General features: G+C 38.4%; 1 protein-coding gene across 3 annotated transcripts in view; it reads right to left on the bottom strand.

Annotated features, from left to right (window-relative positions):
• LOC122557702 (doublecortin domain-containing protein 1-like) overlaps positions 1–18,746 on the bottom strand; it is a 544,701-nt gene that overhangs the window by 308,792 nt on the left and 217,163 nt on the right. For all 3 annotated transcript variants that reach the window (XM_043705576.1, XM_043705578.1, XM_043705577.1), the window contains one exon: positions 3,189–3,281. In XM_043705576.1, the coding sequence (XP_043561511.1) occupies positions 3,189–3,281 (93 nt within the window). The remainder of the gene's footprint in view (positions 1–3,188; positions 3,282–18,746) is intronic.

Raw genomic sequence — 18,746 nt, 5'->3', positions numbered from 1 at the left:
TTTGAATCCAGCAATCCTAAAGCCAACCTGGAATTAGAGATTTCAATTGCGATAAGAGCCCCCAGTTTGTTATGGGCCAAATCAAACTCCCTCAAAATATATTCAGAAGATAGTCTAGACTCTAACTTTTCCTTATTTCAAAGGTAAGTGTAAGGTATTGCATTCCAAGTGCAATTCAATTGATCAAACTGCTCGATGACAAGCAAAACACATTTTATTTTTACATACCATTAGAATACAGACAAAATAAAAAGGAAGAATTGTCTTAACTCGAACGCTGTTGAAATGCTTAAAAAAAAGATATATTAGCTCCTACTAATTAACTATTCCAATATAGTAACAGCCCATAAAGACTCTCTTGGCAAAAGGCAAAGTTCTGAAAAATAGGTTGTCTCACAGACAGTACTCCAGTTCAGGAGGAAAAACAACAAGAGAAAACTCCAAGGAAGAGAGAGATAATGTAGCAGAGAGAGATGTACTGCAGATTCCAAACCCAGCTTCTAGATGCCAGCAACTGCTATTGAAAAACTAAAACTAGATCTGCAGGCACTTGACCCCACCCTTTCAGGCTGCTTCTATTGTTCCAACTATAGAAAAAAAAACTCAAGGCCTCACCAGCTGTTTATTTTATGGGCTTTGAAACAGACCAATCAATACCTCTGATCTTAACTTTTCTTCATGAAAAAAGAGAACAAAATACATCTCTTAAAGACAAAGTATTGTCACACGCTCAAGATCTTCATGTAATGCCACACAAAGCTCAGTAACTTCACCCAAGTATAAACCTAAAACCCTTAAATACCTCCTCCTGCCCATCGCACTGCCAAGCACACGTACTGCTCAATGCACTCCAATCACTCACCCATCAGCAATTTCTAGCAGTCAGGACACATTTCTGATATTCTTCTGCTCCACTTCACCCTCACACATTTATTTGTTTTGCAGGCCTCACACCCACATCTCCCTGTTTTCACATACTTTCAGGTATTCACCTGTGACAGGAACGTCACCCAATCACCTTGCAACAAACTCAGTGACACTCTTCCTTCGTGCTTGCTAAAGTTGATGATAACAGGAATTTGTTGCTAAGACTCTCCAGAAGGCAAACATGCCTGTAGCTCCTGAATCCCTTGAAGGAGACAAGGCTTCAAAGTATTGAGCCCACAGTGGCTGAGACTGTTGCAGCTGGCATTGCCAAGAAGATCCAGGATGATTTTATATACTTTGTCTATTTTCTCAAATTCTACTTCACCCCATCCTGTTCCTTGGAAAAATCCATCACCATTTCCATCTGACTCCAACTCATTTTGAGAATTTCTCCAATAACACAGTATTCAGTTTTTCTACAACTGCAGCACCAAAAGAAAGTCAATGCACCCCATCTGGAAGTTTCATTCTGATCCCTTTAGGAAGTGCTAATGGGTGGCATCTAGAGAAGCTGAACACATGCTCTGCTCAGCATGATTAAAAGAGGACATTAACTGGATTTATGAGATCAAAAATAGTATATTGGAACATGCCAAATTAGCTTTAGATGCTGAGTGGCATCACAATCTGCCTATTTCATACATTTCCAATATACAGTTGCTACCCTACTTCCAAATATGGCATGTCACAGAGACCATGCTAAAAGTGGTCTGAAGTGAATCTGTTGTCATTTTCAGCACTCCAGGCTTCACTAACACCAGAGGCACTATAGGGTCCAGTTTCACAGCCAAAGTTTCTTATAATTAATTTACATCTCCAAAAGGTTATCACACTTGGATCAGATTCCTCCATACTTTAGCCGTTTCACACCAATTGAACATAGTGAAAGGTGGATGTAGTACATGTGCACTAGGTATATAAACAAAGACTTCATGAATCAGAAGTAACATCTTAGAGTTTAAACTCGAAAGCCCATCATAATTCCTCTGCAGTTTTCCTTCTTGTGAGTTAAATGATGCTTACACATAAGAGAATGAAAATCACATCACATAAGCCTTCATGAAGCATTCACTGCAATTTGTGAACTGCTTAATACAACAGATCATTTTTCTTTTTGTTAAATATTTCTTAAGGCACTCAGATTAAAAGCCGAGAAAAGAGAGACACATTCCTTCCCTGATTTTAGTCCATCTGTTGCTTTCATTTATTGATGTACTAAATCATTAGATTTAAAATCAAAGCAATGAAACATTCCGATCTTGATGCAGGATATCAGTGTATAAATCTAACATGGTCTCTGTCAGCCAGGGAGAGATGTAATCCAATTAAATGGCCAAAGAATCTTGGCTAAAATCAAAGGAAGCACAATTTTAAATGATTCCACGGAACAATTGCACAGGCTCTATTTTATATTTCTAATAATTGTGAAATATGCTATTCTAAGTTAATTTCTGAAAAATCTAAAGATATTGAATGTGTTTTTTCCCGTTTTCTTCTGCACTTAATTTTATGAGTTCATCTAAACTATTCGCAACCTGGATATTTCACTTACACGTTTTTAAGTAGTGATTTTGTTCTAATAAACTCTGGATTTGCTGAAGGGTACATTTTAAATAACACTAAAAGCAAGCAATTTAAAAATCCCTTGTCCTTTCAAGGATAAGTTTACCATGTCAAAAAAAACTCTTTATTCCTAAAGACAAGAAAGAATATGAATTAATGAAACTCTTATTAATTACTGATGTAATTGATTGAATGTTATGTTTTTTTTGTTGGGCGTGAGAATTATTTCCTCATTCACTTGTATGCTGTAAATTGCAGTTACTACTTTTACTACACAGCATAAGCTACAATATCAAGAATTCTCTTTCCAGCCAAAGCTTCCCCCACCAATCTAAAGCAATCTGAATAGAGTAGAAGACAAAACTTGGCCTTTTGTGACCCCACATAACTAGGTCTGTTCATATTTCAATCTGTTTGTGTGCAAAGGCAGTCAGCCACATAAAAATGCTAAGCTCATATCCAGCCACCTTCTTCCAAGTGTGCTGCAACTATCCTTTCACAGCCACTAAACACTATATTAACTTCCACTATTTGATATGTTCGAAGTTTGCTTTTGAATTTACACAAGATGCATGTAAAGGCCAGGTTGTATTTTTGAGCAACAAGGCTACAAATTCCCAGCAAACACCTTTTATCCCCTCCCCCATCAGGACAACTCTGACTTTGTTTATTAGAAAGGCAATAAAAAAAATTCTCACATCTTCATTTATTTTATAGAGTTCTCCTGTAGTCATAGAGAGAAGGGCTTTGTGCGTAACCTTCCGTGTGCATCCATTCAAAGTGTGGTATATCTAAAAGGAAGAAAAACAAATTTTAAAACTTATATTTGGCATTTGTCAGAATGGTTTCGCACACAATTAGCTTCTCTATAGTCTGACGTTGGTTAAAGACCTCTCATAAGTGAACATCTTTGAACAAACTGAAATGATTCTGCTGAAATGGCTGGAAGAGAATTCATTAGCAGTTTAGTTAAAAACTTCAAAGTGCCTCTTAATAAATATCACTTCTGTAGCAATTATGTTCAAATAAAATCAATGGAGGTTGACACGAATAAGCTTACAAGTGATTATATGTACAGAGGTTGCCTCTGTTAACAGTTTAATTGTTCAGTCTGCAACCTGAGAATTTCTGTGATGATGGACATCTTACTGCTTTTTTTTATGCCTGTCTCCAACATTTAAAAAATGGCATTTTGAATTTCTGAAATCACAGACTTGTACAAATAATATTATAAGAAATTACTTGCACAATCAAGGTAACCTTTACAATTTCCAAATGTCTCTAGCACAAAACTACATTGTTGATTTAAAGGATCAAGAAAAATTGATGCAATCAGGCTGAAATTCTGAACAGCTCTTAAATTGCCATCCTTTCTCATTCGTTATTGTGATCTACATTTAAAACGCAAAAATAAAGTCTGAACACAGCATGTCTCTGTTCTAAACTTTATTTTCCTATCAGGCTTTTATTTTTATTAGTAATGTGCACAGGTCCATGCAGCTGTGAAAATTACCTAGAGTCAATTTTATTCATTTAGAAGCCAAACTGCATTTATGCTACATCAGACCATAATAGTATTTTGTGCTCAATGGACGGTGCCCTGATACAGTTTATGTGGCTTGAACTCATTCATTGCCGTGAGCATGAAATTCAACAGATTTGCCTCTAGACACATAGTTTGGCAGAGGAATTCATTTCCTTTCTGTTTTGTAATATGAATGTAATTGTTTGAAAAAAATAACTTCATATCATGTATACATTTACATTAACTGCTGCAGTCTGGTGAAAGACTGATTATTTTAGCATTCATATCTACCCACATGAAACTCCAATGCCCTGTTGCCATACAAAAGACTGGGACAAATTACTTATTTATATATACAGAACTCACTCATAATGGCCAGCTGCAGGTATTTTTGGAAAGTGCATTTTAATAAGCTTCTATTCAGGGTGTACAAATGGGGAAGAAACAGTTTACACTATAGAGTTAAATGCATAGGGCTTCCCATTCTACCAGCGAAATCAATCATTTGTCCAGACTGTGGGAGTCAGATTTAGTTAGTGAAAAGAGCCCCATATATAAACAAGTCAATAACTCATTGTGTGCCATTGTTTGTCTGAAGCAGTGTGCCTACAAAAAGCTGCCCCACTCCTCTTAGAATGAGTGTCACTGTATTCAGACACTGGGAGAGGTTCCTTTGTTTCTATCGGGTACTGGCTGGCGTTTATGTATGGGAAAGAGAAGTGACCGATTAGAGTCCCCCAAAAAAGAAACCTTGCCACCATCATACACTGCACTTAAGCATTCTTTATTTACACAGAACTTATTCTGCCAAATGTGAACAAGTGAATTAGATGTGCCATTACACCTACTTACCTCTTTAACACCTTCATGCCTTTCTGAACCGCAAATCTGCACACTTGAATCAAAATAGCCAGCCATAGGTCTTTATAACTGCAAGCGATTCTTTTAAAAAAAATAGGACTGGCTGCTACAGTTAACAAGCTTGTTTAAAATACCACATTGCAGGCACTGATGTTACAAACTTTGTAATGTGGTGAAAAAACACAAAAGGCTAATGGAGAAGTTTGGCAGTGTATTTTTGATAGTTCCCAGCTGAATAGATTACCTTTTAAAATGTAAATGCACAATGACTGCTGGATTGTTGGCAGGCCATAATGTGCATCCCACTGCAGCAACAAAAAGAATTATATTTTACTTCTCTTGTGATTTTCATGAAAGCTTATATTAGCTTCCATGCTATCCTTAGCGCCTCTGATTATTTACCAGACAGACTGGAGAGTAATTCTTTTCAGCTGCTGAGTAGACTAATGTGAGGATGATCCATGCTGGAATGAGTTTTGTTTAATATTAAATATTTAATACTTTAACATTAAAAAGCAGAGGGTACAAGTTATTCATTTTACAGAATTAGGTAATCCTCTTGAATAATCCATTAAACCAAAGTTCCTTCTATTGTTCAAGACAATGACCAAATTCAATTTTTTGTCTTGGAGCAATGATTTCTCTCATCTAACTTCAGGGGAGATTAGTTCTGAACATTGCTACCATGTCACTAGTTTCAGGCATGATTAGCTGGTTAAGAGGAAAACTTTGAAAGTTGGAAAGGGAATTGGGAAACAAAACTGGTGATGCCCAGTTATTCCACCTTCACTAAGGTAGATTATTCTGTTGCTGTGTAACAAGACAAGACAAGAGCAGGCAAAAGTTCATCACAATGATGCCAGGCAGGTTCAAATGGAGACAGGACCACATATTGGGTTCAGAGCCTCACATTTCTGTAGAGGTACCACTATTTTTGTTTTACTTAATTTTAATATCCTCATTTCTGTCTCCATTGATGTGCAATTCTAACAGTAATATGTGGAATAATGCAGCTCAAGAAAAAGGTTCACCCACCACTCTATGTCTCTCTCTCTCTCTCTCTCGCTTGCTCTGTCTCTGTTTCTCTCTCATGAGTAATTAGGGATGTGCAGTACATGCTGGCTCTGCCGTGGACATTAATGCATTAATGGAAAAAAAATCTACGTATCACAGAAAGTGGTTAAGAAACAAATTTTGATTTGTTTTATCAAAAATAGAGGAAAAATCTGTTGCAAATTGTAATGCTGATTAATGATGGCCTAGACGTACCTTTTCAGTGGACATTTTGCTGATAAATAGCTTAAGAAGAAAGTCATTAAAATATGCAGTAGCTTTACTTTTTTTTCTCATTTAAAAATGTGTATGAACACAATTGTGCACAATCAATAGTCTGAAGGTTTCTGTTTCTGAAGTATACTTCTGAATCAAACCCAACTCCTTTCCTTCCTGTCTTGTGTCGGTCTAGCATTTTATCTGTGCAGTACAAAGTCTGACCTAGCTTGTGAAGCTCAGAGTTGGCAGCTGTGATTGCAGTGCAGATTTCACACAGTGTAATTACTGCAGTGACACTAGGACTGAGAGGTAGAGAGAAAAAAGACCCTACAGGTTATTAGTACTAAACACTGGGAGAAATCAACGAGAGTCAATGCGTAATTTTGAGGACTATCAAGCCTCATCAGGAACAGCAGGGAGGAAAGTGCTGTACTTCATCATCTCACTCTCCTACTTTTGTTGAAAATTACAGTAATTAAAAAAGAGCTAAGTACTTCTCAGGGAAGGGGTCTTTTTCTTTATCCATCACCTTCTAGTTCACTGCTGATTTTGCCTGACCTTTTCTGGTGAAGTCTATCAGAGTCACCACAGATCTTTGTTGAGTGCTTCTCTAAAAGCTAATTACTATCCACTGGATGATTCAGTATTGATCAGAAAAGGTAGCACAGCAATTGAGAGGACCAACACCCAGGCATTGGCAATCGAAAGGTAATTCCAGCCCCATAGAAACCAGCCCATCTAGTCCACTTATTAGAAGCAGCTGTGATGTTTTCAAATCGATAGACAGCACTGGATTGATTTTTTTTGACTAAAACCTTTCTTCGATGATGGGTACAATCAGTGGCCTAGGACATCAAAGGCTTTGATCCTAATTCTGTACCCTGAGTCTCTTTACTGTTGGCAAACAGCCGTAATATTAGAAGCAATGCGACACTTTAATTTTACATTGAATCATAGTCGCAACATTTCCAACAAAAGCAACACTAGATTTTCAGTATTTAAATAAACATAACACCAGAACTAATTTTAAATTACTTCATATCAGACCCTAGAATAAATCATGATAATTTTATATTCTTGGTTTTCTCTTCATTTAAGGTCAATTTATATTTTTTCTGGAGGTTGTCATTGTCGATAGGATAAATCTTTTGACTATGAACTGTCAACAACCCCGTCCCTGAGAAATATCACGAAGATTATATAGTGACTCTTACATATTTCAATGCACTCTGTATGATACCAAATTCATTTCTGATCAAGTAAAATTGCTCACAGAACTTAGGAGGGCAGACTGGAAATAGACAAAGCTTGTAAGATAGCCCCTTGTCCTTAATTCTAACACTGGCATTAATTTGTCTCAAACAAGCACGTAATGCCTGCATTGAAATATTGCACAAAGGGATTTCTTATGAAAATGTCAAGTGTTGATCTATTAATCTTGGCTGGAGATACTCCTCACCCATAGCAGAGATTTTGGAAATGAAAGATCTTTACTGTATCAGCTAAAAAGTTACATGAATAAGAAACGGAAAAAGTGCACAGTTTCAAAAGAATGATACCTCAATGGCATTGCTTTTAATTCCAATCTCTTCCCCAGCAGCTTTCATGCTCCATTCACCTGCACTGTCTAACTGTGTAACCTCTACCTGGAGTGAAAAATGCTCAGAAGAACAGAAGAAAAGAAAAAATCTTCAGTACATAAAGTGGCTCAATGGGAAGATAAAATCAACACCTCATCACTGAAGTAAAAGCATCAAAGCCAATTGAAGTCTAATATAGAAAGAAGCAAGTCAGAGCATGTGGACGAATAATAAAAAACATTACTAATGGCCATGGACAAAGCCAAGCTCCACCAGAACACCAGGTGTAATTTTAGTCTGCCAGTGCATATTTTGATGAACTCTGCTTTATAATAGCAATTCTCCCTTTAAATTCTGACTGTTAGCAGCGTGAAAACCTGCACCCCTTCATCAGCCTCTTATGCTTGGTGTGATTTCAGTTCACAGCCTCTCTATTGACACCATGGCAGGTGTTCACTAAACAACTTTATTTCTCTCTACTAGAATACAGACTGCACTGAAGTGTAATCTCCCTGCTGCCTGCTTGTGTTTTATTTTATAAGAATCTACACAACAAGAAAGACATAGAGAGCGAGAGAGAGAGAGAGAGAGAGGTGGGGGTTGTGGGTGTTGCTGAAAGAGCGCCTCAATAGAATGGGCAAACACGTGTTTTATCCTGGGGATTTGTCAGACATTCTCAGATTGTTATTACTGTATTCACTAGTATTCATTTGAGACCCTCCAAAAACTTACTGGAATTAATCGACCATTCCTGACAAACCAAGAAGCTGTTCGTTTCAGAAAGAACATGTCTTGGATTGTACTGTACAATTTTCCCTGTTTCAGAGTTAGAAATATGCAATCTTTTGTTTCACAGTCCTCAATAAAGATTTTTTTTTACTTTGTACTACAAAATAACAAACAATAAACATTTAATTATAAAATAGATTTCTATATATGTAAGGCAAAGTTACATTGAAGATAATCTTACAAGTTTCAGAAGATATTTTGTAACTAGGATTCCTGCTCCTCTGATTTCTATCCCTCTACAGCCAGCCTTACACCCACTTGGGCCCATTTGTTCGGAAGCTTTCATGCTAGCATAATTTTTTAATTCCAGGCAATTTTTTTGCTATCAATCTCTCGTAGTCATTTATTTTGCAGCTATTTTTCATTTTATACTTCAATTCAAAACAATATTAGACCCACTTAGCAGAAGTTGGTAAATGTAGGCTGCACCTGCCCATGTAATGTATGAAGAGGTTTTCCTTTCACACCAATGCTAAGTAGTTGCAGACTGGGGCATGACATGATTCCAGGACCGAGTGGAATGAGACACCCTCCTCCAGGGAGGCTTATTTTTCCTTCAATCCAAATTCAAATCTGGCCTTCACTCCAGATATATGCAACACTTTTAATATAGTGAAGCAAAGATAAGTGTACAGGAGACACTTGTCTCATTATCACTTACTTCTGACTTGTTCCGTAATCATTTTTGCCATTTAATCACTCTGCCTATCTACTGTACCACAGACCTTTCTCTTTTTCCTAGTCCTGCATCTGCTTAAAAGCCATTAATTTCTAAAAAATTTTATCTCGGATAAGAGGTCATTGGTTTCAAATATTTTCTTTCTTAATATTGGATATCTGATGTACTGAGTATTTCATTTATATGTGTTTCACTTGTATTTCATTGTATGAGCATTTTCTATTTATTTTAATCAAGTGTGCAGGTAACTCAGCCTCTATCGTTTTCTCCAGTTGGTGTGTGTAGAATCTTAAGGCATTCTTACTGTAGTGTGCAGAACTGATTGAGATCAGTGCAGCCTCACTAAATGAAGCAAGAAATCTTCTACGATCATTGGGCTTTTAATATTTAAGCGCAGTTATCATAAAATTTACCATCAGTCACTAGTAATGGTGAAAATGACAAGAGCCAACATTTGCTTTGAGTGCAAAGAGGCTATAATTTATTTGGAAAATAATCAGAAAGCTGCTTTTCCTGTCTGGCTGACAAAGTTAGTGTAAGTGGTATACAAATACCAAATGGATGAGAACTGGTTGGCAGACAGGAAAGAAAGAGTATGAATAAATGAGGTTTTGTTCCAACTGGTAATTAGTGAATAGTGGGGTACTGCAGGAATCGGTGCTTGGGCCCCAGCTATTCACAACATATATTAATGATTTAGGTGAGGTAACTGTGTATCATATCTCCAAGTTTGCATATGACACAAAGCTGGGTGGGAAGGTATACAGAGAAGCTTCAGTGTGATTTGCGCAAGTTAAATAACTGGGCAAATACATGGCAGATGCAGTAATATGGACAAATATGAAGTTTACCAGTTTGGTAGGAAATACAGGAAGGCAGATTATGATCTGAATGAAGACAGATTGGGAAAGGAAGAAGTGTAACAGGACCTGGGAATTCTTGAACACTGGTCACTGAAGTTTTGCATGCAGATACAGTGGGCGGTAAAGAAGATAAATTATATTTTGGCTTTATAACAATAGGATTCAAGTACTGGAGTAGAGTTTTCTTGCTGCAACTTGTATAGGGCATTGGTTAAGACCACACCTGGAATCCTGTGTGCAACTTTGGTCTTATCTGAGAAATGATGTTTTGGCTATGCAGCAAGTGTAGAGAAGGCTTACCAGATTGTTTCCTGGGATAACAGGATTGATGTGTGAGGAGAAATTGGCTCAGTTAGGACTATATTCACTAGAGTTAAGAAGATTAGGGGGAATCTCATAGAAGCATATAACATTCTAACAGGATTAAACAGGGTAAATGCAGGAAGGAAGTTCTTGATGATTAGAATATCCTGAACTGGAGACACATTCTAAGGTATGTGGTAGGTCTTCTGAATAGAGATGAGGAGAAATTTCTTCACCCAGAAAGTTGTGAGCCTGTGAAATTCTTTGCCACAGGAATGAAGTTGCACAGCACTGAACCAAGCCTTTTGAACAGCCAGCTGCCACGCCCAGCAGTGGTCCCTGTGGCTGTCTCAAAATAATTTGCAGGTTCAACTGGATCAATTGCTGCCTCACCCACCACAATGGAAACCCTATTCTCATGGGCAATTTCTCAGTGGCCGAGCCAGGAATTCTCCCAACTCTCACTACTGGTGGTGAGGATGAAAATCTTCTGTAGAAGAGTATCTGTCAACTCCGCTTTCTCTCCAAAATTGCTGCCTGGCCTATTGAGTACAAACACCATTTTCTACTTTTTATTTCCGGTTTCCAAAGTATTTGCTTTCATACAGATAGCAGTTGTATTGACCCATTGTAAAACACACGGAGATTTTCAGCATCAAAAATAAAAGATTATAATGTTAATCAATTTTGATTCCAAAGATGCAGTGGCTTACTTTCTTTTTATTCTGAGTTTGGTGTATCTCATTTTGCATGATGATAGTGAGAATGGGTCATCAACATGCAGGTCCCTTCATTGTTAGCAAAGGGTTTTTCAGTCAACACAGTGGATTTTATGGTGCCTTTCATGTTCTCAAAACATCCCAAAGCTCTTTATATGAATGTTTAACTTCAGAAGCGCAGTCACTGTTTTCTTGTAGGCAAATTATATCAGCCATTTTGTGCTCAGCCAAAATCCCACAAAGAGAACAAAATTGAAAGACTAGTTAAACCTTTTCTTTAATGCTGTTTGTTAGTACATACATGTTGACCTAGATACCAGAAGATTTATGGACTCAGTGGTGTCACTAAAGGTGATTCAATCTCATTCAAAAAGTGGCATCTCTGACAGCAGTCACATATTACTGATTTTATTGGTCAACCTACATTTATATACTTCTGGCATACTTGAGCATTTAATTTTCTGACTCAGAACTGGCATTACTTTCATTCGATCAAAGAGTCAGTCATTTTGTTAGCATCTGAAAACAGATGATGAAATATTCATCTTCCTGGAGTTGGGAAGAAGTGGAAATATTTGACAATTTTACCCTCAAGAGGCAATTGCCCTTTCTCACCAATTAAGAGTTGGGCAAGAAGGTCCACTGATGGCTTTCTTAACTCGCCAGAAAGTAACGCCTTTAAATGGTAAATTGACAGCCACATAAGGTCCTCAAAGTGCCTGCTCCAAAACTACCTGCCTTCTCAGCAGATGGCAAAGTTAACCAGCTTCCCAACTGATAACTAGGGTAAGCTGCTTGCCGAGTTAGAAGGGTTCTCCATTGGCTCCTGTCTTGGGGCAATGAGAGGTATTGGTGGGAGGGGGCAATGGAGTGGCTTCTGAAAGCCATTCCCTAGCCCTTATCTTTTGTCCCAATTTCCTTTCCCTCTCCTTCTCAGCCAAAATAAGCAAAAGAAAAAGACCTTGCCATTAGGTCCATTGAAGAGTATGCCTCAATCAAATTCTTTAGGACCCAGAGATTGCCAGCTCGCAGCTTCTGGCATGCCTGGAGGCTGTTGTTGAAGCCTACAATTGGCCAAGAAGGTCACCAGAGTGAAGATCAGAGTGGTGCTGGAAAAGCACAGCAGGTCAGGCAGCATTCAAGGAGCCGGAAAATCGACATTGGGGCAAAAGCCCTTCATCAGGAATGAGGAAGGTCACCAGTCAGATTTTATCAAACAGGATGACACATGATCTGACAAGCTTTCACAGTGGGGCACCCAGCAAGTTAGTCAAAACCTAACACCTAACACACCAGCCCCACAATTTGTCTGAAAAAGGGAAAATTACAGTCATTGTTCATTTTTATAATGCAGGGTGCAATACAAATTTAAATGGTATTATCTATTATCTCAAAGTATTGACAAAGAAAACTAAGTGAGGCAGAATACCTGGCAAAGTGAAACTGATTTCTCAACCATTCCTTAAGGAGCAGAAGTTGAGGAGAGAGGCTATATTTTGCATGTTTCAAGATCTATGAATTACAACTGTAAAGTGGGGGTGGGTGGTGAAGGAGGTAGGGGACAGGGCTAACTACAGTGGAAGTCTCAATCAGTTCAGTGTGTATCTTTTATAAATGTTAACCACAGGTTCATAAGGTCAATGTTTTATCAGTGAATCTTACTATTCTAGGAAATAACTCCTCTCAGGTAACTGTTACAATACAAGAAGTTTTAAGATGAATTTTTAGAAAAATCTAGCTTGGCCTTGGAATTTTGGGTGGAATTTTTTGGTCTCTTCAGCAATGCAGACAATGGCAAAAAAAAACAGACAGACTGAAACACCTGAAGTGCGATATCAAGAAAAATCTTCTTGATTACCCCCTTAAGGTTTAAACGGTGAACTCACTAGTAATGGTGACTACTTCATTTGTATTTTATTATTATCCTGTTTATATATCACTTCCCCAATTCTTTGCTCCTTGCCTGAGGAACTAGCTAGTACTAATTCCTGATATGAAAATCCACAGTTACCTGGATGCAGCGGTTCATCATTTGCTTCTCCAGGCTTCAACCAGCTCTGCCTTCATCACATTGTCCCTGTTTGCTCAACGGATATCATCATCCTCCGCCCTTCCTTTACTTGAATTGGCATCAGCAAAGCATGATCCTCACTATATCATTATGCCTGCTCTCAATCCAACTCTCAGACTGTTTCAATCCTTCAGGACTTCACCTTGGAGTGCAACAACCTTTAAAACTTGCATGTTTCTGCCAGGTCACTTTGCTCACAGGGACACAAGCATTTCCTGCAACTAAAGAGGATGTGTCTAATGGTTGTTTGCTACATTTCCTAACATTCATTCACATTGCATTTACTTGCTGGCAGCTAGTCTTTGTGCTGAGAGATTTGATTGATGTGTTCAAAACAATTAAGAGTCTAGAAAAAGTGCAAAGAGCAAACCTATTCCCATTTCCAGAAGGACCAAGAACCACAGAAAACTGATTTAAAGCATTTGCAAAAGAACAATATCCGGAAAGAAAAAGATGTCTTTCCTGTAGTTACAATCTGGAATGTGCTGTCTGAAAGGACAGTGGAGGCAAATTCAATCATGACTTTGAAAAAGCAATTGGATAGTTATCTGAATAATGTTATGATCCTTCCTGATATTATTATTGGACAAGTCAGATCCCAGACTGAAATCTGGCACAAAGATTATTTTTTGGCTTTAGCAAAGTTGCGTCTTACTGCAAAATAAGTATGCAATATTGCAGATTTGGTTTTAACAAGAGAACTGAAGTTTATTTCACACATGAAATGAGGATAAAGCAGAATGAAACAAACTATTTGCACATAATCCACATTAGAATATTTTGAAACAGCGAAAATATAATCCCATTGATCCCAAAACTACACCTCTTCACAATACTCACAGTGGAGACTATTCTCTTCTTTGTTACCTCAACAGCCTTAATTTAACTGTGACTTCAGCTGGCAAATCTGGAGAACCTAGTAGATTCTTCCTGGAGTCTTCACGTACCTGAGCGATTTGTCTCACCTTCAAATAGCCCCTTTGGCTCTAGCACTAAACTTCTCACTCTGAAGTAATCTACTTTTTAACAAATCTTAATCATCATCTTCCTTTCTCACGAGGAACTCCTTTTCACATTCATCTTCACCTGCAGATCAGTCCCAGACTTCAAATAAAACTGAAAGTTTCTCTTAAGCTTTATGCTTCCTGCAAGTATAAAAAAGAACAGAATCTTCCCTAAGAAAACATAATGTAATACACTGTGCACTTTATTTGCACATAACCTCTCTCCCAGTGTAAACAAAACACCCTGAACTCTTGGAGACTCTTTCTCTCAAACTATACAAAAGAAATCATCAACGCTGCAGAATTTTTACAACTTAATCATTACATGCATTCAGACACACAGTAAGCCCTGTCAAATTCAAATTCAAAAATCTAAACTTCAAAGTACTTTATATTAACATATCACAATTTGTATAATCTACAGACCCCACAGCACAAGAAGAAAAATGCAGGGGTAAGGGAAAGGCCAGGACAGAGCAGGACTGTATGAGATGCTTTTGTAGAGGGCTGGCACAGACATAAGATGCTGAATGGCCTTCTTCTCTGCTATAACTGTTCTATGAACTATGAAGACATGTTTGGAGCTCAATTGAAGCCAACTGAAATGAAGTCATAGTCATAGAATTGAACAGCACAGAAACAGACCCTTTGGTCCAATTCGTCTATGCCGACCAGATACCCTAAATTAATCTCATCCATTTGCTAGCATTTAATCCATATCGCTCAAAACTCCTCCTATTCATGTACCCACCCAGATACCTTTTCAATGTTGTCATTGTACCAGCCTCTTTCCATACACACACCACTCTCTGTGTGGAAAGGTTGCCCCTTGGCTCCCTTTCAAATCTTTCCCCTCTCACCCTAAACCTGTGCCCTCTAGTTTTGGATAGTTATCCTGGGAAAAAGACCTTGACTATTTACCCTATCCATGCCCCTCATGATTTTATAAACTCCTATAAGGTCACCGCTCAACCTCCGACACTCCAGGGAAAACAGCGCCAGCCTATTCAGCCTCTCCCTATAGCTCAAATCCTTCAACCCTGGTAACATCTTTTCTGAATCTTTTCAAGTTTAACAACATCTTTCCTATAGCAGTGAGAAGTGAAGTGGATGCAGCATTTCAAAAGTGATCTAACCAATGTTCTGTACAGACACAACAAGACATCCCAATTCCTATACACAATGCACTAACCAATAAAGTCTAGTGTACCAAACATGGTTTTCACTCCCCAATCCACCTGTGATTCCACCTTTAAGGACTGTGAACCTGCCCCCAAACATGTCTTTGTTTGGACACAGTCTCTTGCACACTACTACAAAGAGTACAAACCCTGACCTGATTAGTGAACTAGTTATAAGATTGAATAGATTGTTTAGTTTGCCTGGCTAATATAGTCCAAGTTCATCTAAAATAACAAGATCAAAAATCAAATGACACCAGGTTATAGTCCAAAAGGTTTATTTGAAATTGCAAGCTTTCAGAGCTCAGTTCCTTCCTCATGTGTGCTATGATAGAGAGGGACACACACATACACACACACATTATTTCATTCAAGACTCTTTTCTGTCAAAAAAATTTTAAAATCTCACATCAGCTTAAACGTAGACAGAGTTGAAGCAGTATCTTACACCTCAAGTGTATTGTCTAACCTGAGATGTCACCTCTTGTAAATCAATAAAACCTTTAATTATCTAGAGACAAAAACTTGAAAAGAATCAGGAATTTGCATTTTAATCTGCAGTAAACCTCCTAACTGATTAAAGGATTCAACAAGGGCAGTTAATTTTAAAGTTGTTAACTTTTGGCTTATAAATACCATGTCTTATACCTCCCTATCATACCACACATGAGGACAGAGCTCTGAAAGCTTGCAATTTTAAATAGACCTATTGGACTATAAACTGGTGTTGTTTGATCTTTGACCTTGTCTAACCCAGTCCAACTCCAGCATCTCCACACCTAGAAAGACAGAAGATTACCTATGAAATTGGTCCGCTGTCATTACACTGTACCATGCACTGTTGATTGCCAAATTAAAAAAGTTTGGGTAAAGTTAGAAACATTATTCTGATCCCCACTAATGGTATAAAATTCTGTTATAAAATACCATGACCAAGATTTAGAATAGTATTGATGATGAAGTCATGAGCTGCACATGCACATCAATGTTATGGCAATGTGTACCATTTGCAATCTGTGATTGGTGATTAATTCATTGCTGCTTGAAGGGTCTCACGTCAGCCACAAGTGAAGCCCATCCATGCAGACTAAAACAAACTTATTTTGTTCACTATGGTCGTGCTGGCAGTTATTTATCAGATTTACTGTGCAGTGAAAGATTAAAGTTTTCGAGATTGCAATCCTGTTTGCAGTTTACAGGCTTTACCTGGCATTCTAGGTGTCACTGCCACCATCGCCCAATCTCCCCGTGCTTCCACATCCCACAACTTTCATGTTCCATTTTCATAACAGTCCCTGTCAACCCCATCAGATTTGAGTTTCCTGGCATTCCCACCCAACCCTTTTATTTGATTATTAATTCCTACTAACCCCCTAAGCCTCAGAACTACCATATAGCAATGTCCAACATCATTATCCACTGTCACCACCTGCCAGTGAAGCCAAGGTAGGGATCACTTGTGAAGGACTCCCTGACCCCTTCTACCTTATGCTGTCCACAATATACCAGCTTTTATCCTCACATCTGGAGCTGTACACTTCAAAAACAGGATTTTCTCTGGATCCCAGTGTTTTGGCTCCAATTCCAAGACCTGGGTTTCCTACTTTCCTCTGCGCATCATCTACTGCCACCTGATACTCTCGCATTGATGTTTACTACCCAAATCTCCAGGACTCAACATGGCCCATTGAGAACCAACCTGAGGATGGCCCAGTCCTTTTATTGATTTCTGTACTGCTTTCCAACTGCCTTACCAGTAATTCCCAACTGCATAACCAAATGTGACTCAATCCCCAGACAGGACAGAGGCTGATCTCCAGAGTCTGACTGTACCAAGTGCCCAATTGACCACAGGCAAATCCTGGATTGAATTGGGACACTGTCCTTGACTGATCATGGCACCACCCCCTCACGCACTGTGGTTCCCCCTTGACTCGACTAATGCCTACAACTTCTAGACATTGAAATATGACCGTCTGGTTGAAGCATATGAGTGCATTTACTGTGTCAGCTCCCTGCTCAAGTTGTACGTGTGTGATCTTGTCATAGCAAGGTACCATACAGCAACATATCCATCCGCTTGACTGCGCAAAGTGGGTGATCACTATAAAAGCTAACTAAAAGATTGGAGATACATCCATTCTTGGTGCATTTGGTGGATCTGAGTCCCTGTGTGTAAACAGGATTGGCTGGAGCATTGAAAAATAAGGTGCCAGTGAACTGCAGAGTGCAGCAATGCTGAAGCATGCTATTAACATATTCCAACATAAGCCATGATGAGGTGGTGAGGCTGGTGTTTTGTCAAGGAGTTCCAGAATTTGGAAATTGAAGAGATGAAGGTTTGACAGTGAATCAAGGGTCAAAGGGAGGAGAATATATTTGAAAAAAGAATTACAGGAACTTAGAGTTCTGAAAAAGTTATAGAGCTGGAGGAATTTACAAAGAAATGGAGGAATGATACCATGAGGGATTTAATTTGGGGAATCAGGAGGCAAGGTTCACAAGTACAGACATGATGAGGATTATAAAATTCATTTATGGGATGATGACGTGGCTGACCAGGCCAGCATTTATTGCCCAGTGAGCAGTTTAAGAGTTAACTACATTGCTGGTGGGTCTGGAGTCACATGTAGGCCAGACCAGAGAAGGATGGAAGTTTCCTTGTCTAAAGGACATGAGTGAACCAGATGAGTTTTTCAAACAATTGACAAAGGATTTATGGTCATCATTAAATGATTTATTCCAGATTTTTATCTAATTCAAATTCCATCTGCCTTGGTAGGGTTCATATCTGGGTCTCTGGATTAAGAGTCCAACGATAATACCACTAGGCCAACAGCTCCCCTTCCAACCCAGTGAGCAGGGCTTGGTACAGCATAGATAATGGCAGCATTTTAGATGAGCTGCAGTTTATAGGTTTGCAGAATAGCAAAGCAGACACGAGAGAAGAAAATTAATACATTTTTCCATAAACATTCATTTAGAAACTTAGAAGATTGGAGCAGGAGTAGGCCATTTGTCCATTTGCTCATGATTTATCATCCTTTTTTTCAGTTTTATCTCCATACCCTTTTGATTCGTTTAGCCCTAAGAACTATATCTAACCCTTGAAAACATTTGTTCTTCAGATATAAAGGATACTCGCAATGTGACATGTATAGCCCATTCCTAGTCGTCCTGAGAAGCTGGTAACGAATCTTCTTCTTGATCCCTAAAGTTCTCTCATATTGGTACCCTCATAACGATGATAGGTAGGAAATTTCAATACATTGACCTCACAACAATAAAGGATAGCAATAAATGTGAAAGCCAGGACAATGTTGCAGCTTTTGCCCTGTAATAACTACAGTTTAGTCTTTATTGCTGGCAACATTCGCAGTCAAACTGGCATGGCATTTATCTCATCTCT

This window comes from Chiloscyllium plagiosum, chromosome 16 (assembly GCF_004010195.1).
Source record: "Chiloscyllium plagiosum isolate BGI_BamShark_2017 chromosome 16, ASM401019v2, whole genome shotgun sequence".
Classification (NCBI taxonomy): Eukaryota; Metazoa; Chordata; class Chondrichthyes; order Orectolobiformes; family Hemiscylliidae; genus Chiloscyllium; species Chiloscyllium plagiosum.
Note: the sequence above shows the minus strand (reverse complement) of the source record. Positions and strands in the feature narration are given on the sequence as shown.